Source organism: Protomyctophum parallelum (genome assembly GCF_964188405.1).
Source record: "Protomyctophum parallelum genome assembly, chromosome: 4".
Classification (NCBI taxonomy): Eukaryota; Metazoa; Chordata; class Actinopteri; order Myctophiformes; family Myctophidae; genus Protomyctophum; species Protomyctophum parallelum.
The window spans coordinates 15,882,689-15,895,686 of NC_139700.1; the positions used below are offsets into that span (position 1 = coordinate 15,882,689).

At 44.4% G+C, this 12,998-nt stretch overlaps 1 protein-coding gene across 10 annotated transcripts in view; it reads right to left on the reverse strand.

Annotated features, from left to right (window-relative positions):
- frmd4a (FERM domain containing 4A) overlaps positions 1-12,998 on the reverse strand; it is a 169,353-nt gene that overhangs the window by 54,176 nt on the left and 102,179 nt on the right. For all 10 annotated transcript variants that reach the window (XM_083762399.1, XM_083762403.1, XM_083762402.1 and 7 more), the window contains exons 3-4: positions 10,847-10,941; positions 4,106-4,198 (exon numbers count right to left, since the gene is read on the reverse strand). In XM_083762399.1, coding sequence (XP_083618525.1) covers positions 4,106-4,198; positions 10,847-10,941 — 188 coding nt within the window. The remainder of the gene's footprint in view (positions 1-4,105; positions 4,199-10,846; positions 10,942-12,998) is intronic.

Below are 12,998 nucleotides of genomic sequence, written 5' to 3' on the forward strand. Positions count from 1 at the left end.
TTTAGCCGTGAATGCACACAGGAACAGAGGGGGCGCTAGTGCTACCACAGTACGCTGCAGTGTGCTGCCTGCTGCCTCCATGTTGAACATCAAAAGAGATATCTCACGTCATGTGTTTCTCTGACACACATTTCAAGAGCTCAGTTCTGCTCACCGACAGTGAAATGTGTACATTTTGTCATTTACACGCAAAGCCTACCTATCCATGCATGACTGGTCCGACAACAACAACCTACCTCAAACCCTAACCTAACCATAACCGCAAGCACGGAGCAGCGCATGTTGCCCAACCTTAACGCATGTTCGCCAACCTTAACGCATGTTGTTGGCCAACCATAACGCATGTTGGCCAACCTTAAAGCATGTTGGCCAACCTTAACGCATGTTGGCCAACCTTAACGCATGTTCGCCTACCTTAACACATGTAGGCCGACCTTAACGCATGTTCGCCAACCTTAACGCATGTTCGCCAACCTTAATCCGGTCGTTTTGACAATTTGACCAATGACAGGTCGGAAAAGTGTACAGACCCCGTAAACAAAGCTGCTACCTTTAAACATGTCTTAGAGTTTAGGTTTTTTGTATACTATTTAAATGCTGCTATTTGTCCCAAAGTGACTGCCAAAAAATGTACGCTATTTGTTTCAAAAAGCTTTATACCACACTATATCACATGTAACAACGCATAACGACATAATGCTGTACCCCCTCCAACTGTATTATATACTTACATTTACACTGAGCATTTTGACATGCATTTATGGGAATACATGTATGATGACCGTGGACACATTCCGTGTAACCATGAGTCCCAATTAACATTAACAATTAACATTAGCATGTTAACACCTGGGGTGATTTCTACACTTTGCATGATTCTGTCGTCATCCTTCCGATCTCTCTCTAAATAAAGAATAAAAGCACAAGAGCATTCAGGCATGGCACGGCAGGCACGCAACCACACACACACACAGGAAAATATAAGTTGTTCTTTAGCTCCAGAAATTGAGTATGTGTTATTAGTGTATTAGTAGATTTGTGCATGCGCACGCACGTGCGTGCGTGAGTTTGTGAGTGCGTGCGTGCGTTTGCGTGTGGAGGGTGGGGGTTTAAGGGTTGTGTAGCGAGGGAGGCCTGTAGGATCAATACGGTAGAGCAGAAATCTGGTTACATACTGAGCCTTGTCAATATTCAATGTGAACAACTGAACATTTAATTAAAAACACATTCTTGACCTGAAACACACACACACACACACACACACACGCATTCATCACAAAATCACCCACTGATTTGAGACCTTGGGTGGGCTGCCAAACATAACAAAATTTGCACAAAACACCCAACCACATGAGGAATACATGTTTACACACACACACACACACACACACACACACACACACACACACACACACACACACACACACACACACACACACACAGTATTGGTCTAGGGTAGGCAGCAGAGAACGATAATGGATTCAGTTCTGACATTCGGCTGATTGTGGACTGATTATACAGAGTAAGGGAGTGAGAGACAAGTCAGACAGAGAGAACAATAAGAGAGAGAGAGAGAGAGAGAGAGAGAGAGAGAGAGAGATAGTGAGAGAAAAGAGAGAAACAGGGAGAGAGGGAGCGAGGCGGAGAGAAGAGCGAGAAAGGGAGAGAGAGCTTGACATTTGGAGAGGCAGTGTATTGGAGATGAGGCCTCCAAATGGTGTCAGGGATCACAACACACACACACACACACACACACACACACACACACACACACAGTCACACACACACACACACACACACACACACACACACACACACACACACACACACACACGCATACAAGCACACACGCACGCACAAACACACACAGCCTAAAACATGGTCATCATCAACAGAACATCTCCGCAACCTCTGCCATAGCAACACAGTAGTGTTGTACACACACTGAACCCTGTTGCCCCCCACAAAGAGAAATAAAAAAGCGTTCGGTGAACATGAACAATAAGTCTGTTTGCTGGAGAGGCTATTATGTCATATGTTGACCCATTGCGTCGTGACGTGACCCTTATCACAAAGGTCAGGAAACGACTGCTCGGCGACATTGTTTAGCTGAGATGGCGCGCGCCACGTCGCTATGTACGTTGCTAGCCAAAAGGTCCTGTCCCCGCGGTGCATGTGACATCATGGGGATAACTCGAGGACAAATAGAACAGTGGCGATTGTATGTGTGTGTGTGGGGGGGTGGGGGGGGGTGAAGGGTGTGCACTTTAATTTCAGACAAAAGAGAGGACAGGGAAGCTCCTCACAGAGCATGCACGTACTGTAGAAGGTGTGTCTCTCTCTGTCACTCACACATGCACCCATGCACGCAAATATTATTGTGATGGCCATGTGATGGAGCTTTATGTAAGAGCGGGGGCCTTAGTTTGTTGTGAGAACGGTACAAAGGCCGGGCAAGGAGAAAGGAAGAGGAGACATTTCATAAGCCTCGGACAGGAGGAAACACAGTGAGGGATACACTTACAGAGCATATGCACCCCTGTATCTTTCATGAGGTACATGCTCAATGTGCTGTCTATTCATATTCATAATGGTACTTAACACAATCCTGCCCAGCCCTCTAGGCGAGATCGTGGCGCTATAGTGCCAGAGAAATGCGCAAAATATACAGAGAAGAAATACACGAGCCGGAATCTTGTGTATCTCGTGGATGGTTAATAACTTTCCACGAGATCTCTCGTGGATAGCATGGAATGTGTTAACACAATGATGTCCCTGGACATCATTTAATTACAAATTCAAGTGACTAAATCACTAAATCCTTAGTGACTACCATGGACGTCCCAGGACGTGTTTTCAGTGATTACGATAGAGGGCGCTCTTCGCCAACATATGAATGACTATAGGTTGCTAGGAGATGGAAATGAACCAGAATGTGATCCTGGACACATTGTGGGACCTGTGGGTTGACAAAATACAATTACAGAAGCCACATATAATTTGGTTATGTGTCTGTCTACCTTGTTATGCTCGTCTGTTTCCTAATTAAAACCCATCCTCTATATATTTTTAGGCTAGTATTTATATTCAAATTCTATTTCTACAAACAAGCTTCACCAAAGATTTGAACCAATTTGTGAATGAGTTAATGGCTGGGTACTATACGTGTTCATCCGCTTGAATTAGGGCTTGTTCTTTGTTCTGCCATGTCATTACACTGATAATAGGTGCCCTCACAAAGGCTCTCTGTAAAACTGGAAAGCACTAAATACTTTTCCTGTAAACTGGCTTTCACAGGGTAATCTGCACTGATACAGTGAGCTAAGGAGATAAGAACTCTTAAGGTTTGTGTTCCTCATGGGAAAGCATTCTGAGCACACCACTTTGTAGTCATGTCGCGCCGCTTGATGGGATTTGCATGGACGCATACTGATGAGCTGTGTGAGAGGCTTCTGATTGGCTGAGAGGCCCTGGTGGCGGGAGTTAAACGAGGCAATTTTGTAGGTGCCCCTCTTAACTGACCTCGCTAATCTGTTTCAATTAATTACAATTGTGCACACATGCGTGCACGTGTAAGCAAATTAATACACACAAACAGGTGTAAATATATACACATGCACAATTTTTGTATTGTGCACACGTGCGCACACAGCCACACACACACACACACACGCACACGCACACAGTCACACACACACACACACACACACACACACACACACACACACACACACACACACACACACACACACACACACACACACACACACACACACACACACACACACACACACACACACACACACACACACACACACAGACACTGTTTATTGTCAAGCAGGTTCCTACTAACTGCATGTATTTTTCTTTCATCTTCACTCAAACACCACACTTGACTTTTCTTGAGTAGTTGAAGTATGAGCACAAACACAAACATAGAATCACACTTGAACACGCACAAGAGTACATACACAGACATGCACGCACTCTCTCGCGCGTGCGCGCGCGCGCGCGCGCGCGCACACACACACACACACACAAACACACACACGTGCGAATGAGGCACACACTACGTGTGAATAGTAACAGGTGAATAAAAACTTACCTGACACAGAAATAGAGGACTATGGGCCCAGTCTTCTTGGGGAACTCATGTTCTAGCACCCTGCGGTCCAGCTGCAGCCAGCTAAAATGGCCCCTGAGAAGAGAAGGCAAACAGATTGATCAGCCATCAGACCCCAAACACCACTCAGCACCGCAAGGGGCCCCAAACAGCACTCAGCACCGGGCCCCAAAGTACACCACGCAGCCAACAACAACCAAAGCAAACTTGAGCATAATTTCTCTTTTTTTCAATAATATTTTTATTGATTTTTACATTTTATGACAAAGACAAGACAGGAAAAACAAAACAAAACAAACAAAAACAGACAGCTCAGCTCAGGCGCGTTGTGGAACAAAGGACACAATTATACACTTAAAATAATAAAGTGCAAAAATAATATACAAATATGGACACATTTGCAGTTTGGTGCTTGAAAGTTTAGATGGGTTAACTCCAGAGAAAATAAAATAAAAGATATGCATTATACATACATACATAACAATATCCATAACTTTATCAATCAAGGTTAGTCGCATCGCTTCTGTCCAGGAACCCTATGGTCAAGGTGGTAGCTAACTGAGGGCCAACAAATCTCAAATATGGGTCCCATATTTTATAGAAGGTATCTGTGGTGGAGCGTAGCATGCAGGTTAGGAATTCCAACGGCATGCACTGCATGATTATTTTGTGCCAGTCTTTTTTTGTTGGTGGTTTCTCATTAATCCAAGACAACAGAATATTTTTCCTAGCAGCATAAATTAAGAGATTAAACAGACGTGTATGGAACTTGACACATAGGGTCAGGTTCAAACTCCATATTAAAGATCTCATTCAACTGCTGCACGATACCCAACCAGTATCGTTTAATCTTATGACATGACCATATACAGTGAATATAATTTCCCTCTTCAGTTTTACACTTAAGACAGAGAGGAGATAGAGTAGGATTCATTTTATGGCGAAGGCTAGGTGAGATCTGTAATCGGTGTATGGTTCTTAGCTGAATCGACCAAGCTCTATTACACACAGAAAGTTTTTTGGCATTTTCAAATATTTCCCACCAAACCTTGTCTGAAATTTCAACCTCAAGATCACTTTCCCATTTCCTCTTAGCATCTTGTGTGTCAAGTCAACAGTTGTTTTGGATCTTAACATGCCATACAGAATACTTATAAACCCTCTTGTAAAACCCATTGTCAGCACTCTCTCAATTGGAGAGGTAGTTGAATTAGTTGATAGTGTTGTGTGTCTGAGAATGAAATCCCTCACCTGTAAAAATCTGAAAAAATGACTGCGATGTAGGTCATATTTTTGTTGTATTTGATCAAATGACATGAGTATAGGACCGGTAAAAAGATCTTCTAACGTTGTTATACCGCTATCTCTCCAATAATTAAACCCAAGGTCAGTAAGGCCAGGAGGAAAGTCTGGGTTCCCCTGAATTGAGGTAAGAGGTGATGTTACTTTGGCTCGACCCTCCAAAAGCCTTGCCACCTTCCATGCCTTTAGTGTGTTGGAAACAATTGGGTTTTTACAATATTTCTTTGCTGTTGTAGGATCTCTGAGAAACAAGAGATTCCGGAGAGGACAATCACACTGTGCAGTTTCAATATCTAGCCAAATTGAAGGTTGATCTTCCTCTAACCATGCTGCTACAAATCGTAGTTGTGCAGCTGTCTGATACCATTTTATATTGGGGAGGTCCAGCCCTCCTTCAGAGACAGACAGTTGTAACTTTGCTAGCTTCAACCTGGGCCTTCTCTTGCTCCAGATAAACAAGCTTAACCAGCCCTCAATAACCTTGACCACCTTACATGAGAGGAAAATAGGGACCATCTGGAGTGGATATAATAACCTTGGTAGTATGTTCATTTTAATAAGTGCCACTCTACCCAACCAAGACAGTGGCAGTGAAGCCCATCGATCAAGGTCAGACTTTATGACATCTAGCAGTGGAGTAAAGTTGGCAGTGTACATTTGTTCAAATAGGGGAGTTATATGTACACCCAAATAAACAAAGCCAGTGGGGGACCAGCGAAATGGGAACGGATCAGGGGCGCTCGGAACAGTTTGGAGGATACCCAGTGGCATGGAATCTGATTTGGAGTAGTTTATCTTAAATCCTGAGAAGGATCCAAATTTAGTAATAGCGTCCATGACACAGGGAACAGAGGTATCTGGTTTAGTTAGGAACAAAAGGACATCATCAGCATATAAATTTATCTTATGCTCCCTCTCCTCAACCATAACCCCAGAAATAGCAGGTGATTGACGTATGAACTGGGCAAACTGCTCTATGGCGACGGCAAATAGCAAAGGACTCAATGGGCAACCCTGCCTGTTAGAGCGTTGCAAAGAGAAGTTTTTAGACCTAAGACCATTTGTAAGAACCGCTGCCTGGGGGCCATTATACAGAACTTTAACCCATTTAATAAATGTGTCACCCACACCGAAAATACTCATCGTATGAAAGAGATATGGCCATTCTATTCTATCAAAGGCTTTTTCACTGTCGAGGGAGAGCACCAGACCGGTCCGGATTCAAGAGCAACACGAGCAGCGGTCACTTCCTTTAGCTTGTCAGCAGTGTGGTCTGTCAGATAGCTGTGCAATGCCTCTAATAGCCTGTCTTCCAACTGTGTTTGTTGTGCTATCCTCTGCCGCCGCCTGCTGGCCGTAAAAGATATGATTAAACCCCTAGAGAAGGCTTTGCATGTTTCCCATAAAATGGTTGGGTTAGATGCAGACCCAGCATTTACCTCATAAAAAACCTTAAATTGAGAAATAAAATGAGAAGTAAAAACATCATTGTTCAAGAGTGTGGAATTGAGTCTCCAGGATCTGGAAAATCTATTTATCTCACGGAAGGAGATTTCTAAATAAATCGGTGCATGGTCACTCTATACTGCCAATTTTGCATGATGTTACCGAATTAAGCAGGCGTTTGGGTGCAAAATTAATCGAGTCTTGAATGACACTTGTGGGGATTGCTGAAGAATGTATATGCTTTAGAAGAAGTGTTAAATGTCCTCCAAACATCAGCAAAGTCAATATCATTGCATATCGACTCAAGTGTTTTAGCCCGGCTACTAGGTGGACCTACAGAGGGGGGGCATTTATCCAAAAGAGGAGTCATAATCACGTTAAAATCCCCCCCGATGTATTGGTAGTCTGCACTCCACAATTCCACAAACTCTGAAAATACTTTAGTTAGAAAATGTGTGGGATATCCAGGGGGGCAATAAATATTCATAAAAGTCACAGATTTACCAAACAAAATACCCCTTACAATAACATATCTACCCTCCCTATCTTTTATAACATGTGTGGATCTGAAGGAAATATTCTTATTAACTAAAATAGCAACCCCTCTAGTATTAGAGGCATAGGACGTCATAAAGACATCGCCAATCCAGGTATGTTTAAGTTTAAGCAAATCCTTGCTTTCCTCCAAATATGTCTCTTGTAAAAAAGCAACATGAACATTTTCTTTTTTGAGAAAGGACAGCACTGTTCTCCAATCTCCGCTTAACCGGTTTATGCAAGCCCCTGACATTCCAAGAACATATTTTAAGATTATTTAATGACATCCGTCATGGCAAAATAAATAATGAAAAATAAAGGAAAAAGGTCCCCTTGGCAATGAAACAATATAAACATTAACATCGCACCACAGTCTCTTTGAGTGTCCAAATAGTAGGCGTACGGGTTGGCCAAAAGTGAAACAAAAACGTGTCCAATCCACATGCTGAGTGAGCAACACACAAAAACACAAACACACAGCTATAATGTAAAACAGCTGAGAAAAAAGTAAGTGTAAGTAAGTGCTCTTAACGCTAGCTGCTACCCATATAAAAATGGGTCTAGAAAAACTAACCATCCACCAGAAAAAATAAACCGGATGCAGAGCTTCCTTAGTGAGAAGCAGAGAGAAAATAAAACCCCACAGGGCAAAAAGCACCAGTTTGTTGTGCTAACTATCCCGAGCTGTAGCTCGCTTCAATATTCACATAAAAAATTAAAATACATTTCCCATTTATCATAATAAAAGAAAAATAAGGCTCTGTTGCCTTAACATGATATCTTGTTTTAGCCTAGAGGCATCTGTCCCCAATACAAAAAATACAAAATAAAATAAAATAGTGTGCATTGGACTAGAGCTCTAGACTACATGGAGCGGAGAAACTCAGTCGCCTTCTCTGGGGTGTTACATAATGTTACCTTGCCATTGTGTTTTATGCGAAGCACCCCATTGTGTAGTGTAGAGTATTCCACCTTCTTTGCTCTTAACTGCTTTCTGATGTCGTCAAAGGATTTGCGCTTCTTGAGGGTCCCTTGTGAGAAATCATGGTAGAAAGAGATGACCGCTCCCTGGAACTTCGGCTGCTATCCTTTCTCCATGGCTTGTCTCGCCGCATCCATCACCTTCTTCTTGTCCCCGGAGTGATGTAGTTTGAGTATAACACCACGGGGAGGCGCAGGTCGGCCGCGTTGTATGGGGTTTGGGTTGATTTTAGGACCAAGGCGATGACATCGATCCAGTTTAATGGACCCTGCTTTGGTGTCCAGCTTCAATATCTGGGGTATCCAGGTCTCAAAGAACTTTACTGGGTTGCCCCCCTCCACCCCCTCACCTACCCCGTATATACGGACATTGTCGCGACGGCTTCTGTCCTCCATCGAGTCCAAACTTTTCTTTCTCTCTCTTTCTCTATCTTTATTCTTTATTCATATCCCCCCCCCCCCCCCCCTTATCCCCATTAGCTGCCACCGAAGTAGCAGCTACTCTTCCCGGGTTCCATGACAAACAATACAAATAACACAACACAACACAATAAAAACATGTACAATCTTGCAAAAATACATTTCTCTCTCTCTCTCTCTCTCTCTCTCTCTCTCTCTCTCTCCCTCCCTCTCTCTTTTCTTTCTGTGCACCCCCTTCCCTCTCCTCCCCTGTCTCCCACAGTGTCTCAGTGGTCAGAGGTCAGCCCTCTTCACAGACACAGACCAACAAAACACGTCACAGGACAGACAGACCCCCGTGGGGGCTACTGTATTCTGTAAATGCCACAGAGAAACATGATGGCCTTAACATGATATCACACGTGAAGGTATACAACACTGAGTACAAAGGGAGGAGAGAATGTAAGATGCAAAAGGCCGGGTGCTGTTTGTCTGTATGGAAATCATTTCAAAGGAGTGTTTGCATGAAGAAGAGAGCTAGCTAGGCTTGTTGTGTGGGCTATGTGCGCGTGCATCAGGGCCACCTGTGCTGCCGATGAAACTCATTCAAATGGCATTGTTTGCATTTCGATTCATGTCTGACATTCAAGACAACACACAGCATGGCAATGCTGTGTGTACTTTTAGGTCGCAATAGACAGATTCCTAACGCTGTCTTTGAAGCCAAACTGGTGCTACTGCTAGGAATAACTTACTTTTTGTCCTTATTTATTATCAGCTTGCAGAGCTGATCACTAAAGAGACACCGCCTGCAACTAGTCGGCACTTTCACCTCACTTTCTCAACACTTTCTCAGAGTGGTCACTTTTTCCTCATTGGCTGGCCTTGGTAAAACCCAGCCAAAGTAGGCAGCATAATTACGGGACATAAGCATGCAATGCAATACTGTGTTCGGCCACTGTATATATCTCTATGGTCCTCACTCGGCCAGCCAATCAAAGGGCTAGCTCAGTTTTGCAGTAGGATGTTAGTTATGGAACACGGAAAACAGCAATTTATTTGTGACCGTTTCTGACCGAGGCTAAATCATTGAATATTTGTTAAATTTCCGTTATGATATATATATATGATGGTGCGCGTGCTGTTGGCCTAGAGCGTGTGCATGTGCATATCTTGTTACCGGGGCGGACCGTGTTTTTTTTCCAAATCACCCAAATCACTGAACGCTCCTTTAAGCATTTATTTCATATTTACATTTCGATTTCAGCTCTGACATTTATTTCAGACATGCTCTAGTATGTGAAGAGTCTGTGCTATTAACTCATAAAAAACAAGTTTTTCTCCTCTCCTGAACAGTCAGTCTTGCCGCCATGACTGTCTCTGTATCAAAAAGAGTGTGTGTGGAAATGATCGGATACAGTAGGCGGGATCTAACCCGGACTGAACAGTAAACAGACCAGCTCGGGAAGGATGAATGAACGGTTCAATGATGAATACATGTGTACGTCGTCTTGGCTCTGTATAAACTGTGTGCATACTGCAACTTATAAGTGTGACAGCGTGCCCAACAGTGCATTAATACATACACTTTTACAGTTTTACATGTGAAAGCCACCTTAATTTAACTCTTTGTTTTTGGTCATGTTTAGTAAGAGTCATGTGTTGACACTTGACAGTACCTTTCAAGAGGTTCAGCTTGCTGCAAGCTGATGTGTCATTTCTTGTTTAATGTTTTTTTTTTTTCATTGAGGTTCTGACAATTGACAATTGTTTCAGTATACAAATTTGTGTAGAACCACCAATTGTTATGGGCAGCTTAGAGAACATGACACAAACAAAAATGTAATTAAGAATAAACCAAAAGACAGCAGCAGTTGCATGTTCATGACTAAATGTGAGCATGCCAGATGTACAATAATGTTAACGTAATTAAACAAATCTCACACCACAGCAGAAAACAAGAGCCTACCAGAGTCCACTCAATCACAGGCAGAGCTGACCTGGTCAAACGTTGAGGTGACCTTTCTATCACCACTGAGAGAGAGGACATTGACTTACGTTTCATCTGTGTAGGAGATTCCAAAGTACTCCTTCTCCTTGAGGTTGAAGTGCGAGGCCACCAGGTCTAGCAGGTCCTTGGCCATCAGCTTGGGCTGCAAAACACAGAGCATTGTCATTGTCATTACATGGGGCCAAAACATTAAAACACAGAGCATTGTCATTGTCATTACATGGGGCCAAAACATTAAAACACAGAGCATTGTGACTGTCATTAGATGGGGCCAAAACATTAAAACACAGAGCATTGTGACTGTCATTAGATGGGGCCAAAACATTAAAACACAGAGCATTGTGACTGTCATTAGATGGGGCCAAAACATTAAAACACAGAGCATTGTGACTGTCATTACATGGGGCCAAAACATTAAAACACAGAGCATTGTGACTGTCATTAGATGGGGCCAAAACATTAAAACACAGAGCATTGTGACTGTCATTAGATGGGGCCAAAACATTAAAACACAGAGCATTGTCATTGTCATTCCTTGGGCCATTGCTGTTCATCAGTTAGCGGCGCTTGGCTTTGGAACCACCAGTGTAGTGGTTTGTTTTGTGAACCGTGGTTGGTGTACCTGTACAAACTACACGCTGTGCAGCCGTGTGTGACTCCATATTCAGCGGATATCGATTCACTGCAGTGACTAAGCATTCTGACCAACGTGGGGAGGCAGAAAGCGAGAGGGGGAAAGAGATGGATGGGATTGTGTGTGTGGATGCTGCTGACTGTGCACATACCCTGCCCTTCCTCCCCTCTCTTCCCGTCTCTCCTTTCTTCGCTTATGTCTTCCGACTGCAGAGTCATGGCTCGCCTCTGTCCCCAGCCACTACTGTTAGGTCCTCTGTCCCCAGCCACTACTGTTAGGTCCTCTGTCCCCATCCACTACTGTTTGGTCCTCTGTCCCCATCCACTACTGTTAGGTCCTCTGTCCCCATCCACTACTGTTAGGTCCTCTGTCCCCATCCACTACTGTTTGGTCCTCTGTCCCCAGCCACTACTGTTAGGTCCTCTGTCCCCAGCCACTACTGTTAGGTCCTCTGTCCCCATCCACTACTGTTTGGTCCTCTGTCCCCATCCACTACTGTTTGGTCCTCTGTCCCCATCCACTACTGTTAGGTCCTCTGTCCCCATCCACTACTGTTTGGTCCTCTGTCCCCAGCCACTACTGTTAGGTCCTCTGTCCCCAGCCACTACTGTTAGGTCCTCTGTCCCCAGCCACTACTGTTAGGTCCTCTGTCCCCAGCCACTACTGTTAGGTCCTCTGTCCCCATCCACTACTGTTAGGTCCTCTGTCCCCATCCACTACTGTTTGGTCCTCTGTCCCCATCCACTACTGTTTGGTCCTCTGTCCCCATCCACTACTGTTTGGTCCTCTGTCCCCAGCCACTACTGTTTGGTCCTCTGTCCCCATCCACTACTGTTTGGTCCTCTGTCCCCATCCACTACTGTTAGGTCCTCTGTCCCCATCCACTACTGTTAGGTCCTCTGTCCCCATCCACTACTGTTTGGTCCTCTGTCCCCATCCACTACTGTTTGGTCCTCTGTCCCCATCCACTACTGTTAGGTCCTCTGTCCCCATCCACTACTGTCTGGTCCTCTGTCCCCATCCACTACTGTTAGGTCCTCTGTCCCCATCCACTACTGTTAGGTCCTCTGTCCCCATCCACTACTGTTAGGTCCTCTGTCCCCCAGCCACTACTGTTTGGTCCTCTGTCCCCATCCACTACTGTTTGGTCCTCTGTCCCCATCCACTACTGTTAGGTCCTCTGTCCCCCAGCCACTACTGTTAGGTCCTCTGTCCCCATCCACTACTGTTAGGTCCTCTGTCCCCATCCACTACTGTTAGGTCCTCTGTCCCCATCCACTACTGTTATGTCCGACGTACTAACAGTCCTACAGTCATGAGTCTGACACCCTACCCAGAACACAACCCTAAACCTAACCTCACTGGGACGCCTGCTGGCCAAGTGGTCCAGGTGCATGCCACATAATGCTTTGGCCTGACAGCGCGTCGCATGTTCGAGTCCCGTTCATGACGACCATTGCTGCGTGTCTCTCCCTCTTTCCTGTCAGTCTTCACTTGATACTATCAATAAAGGCAGAAAAGCCAAAAACTAACCTCAAAGAACGGGTTAGTTTTAACCTGCCACA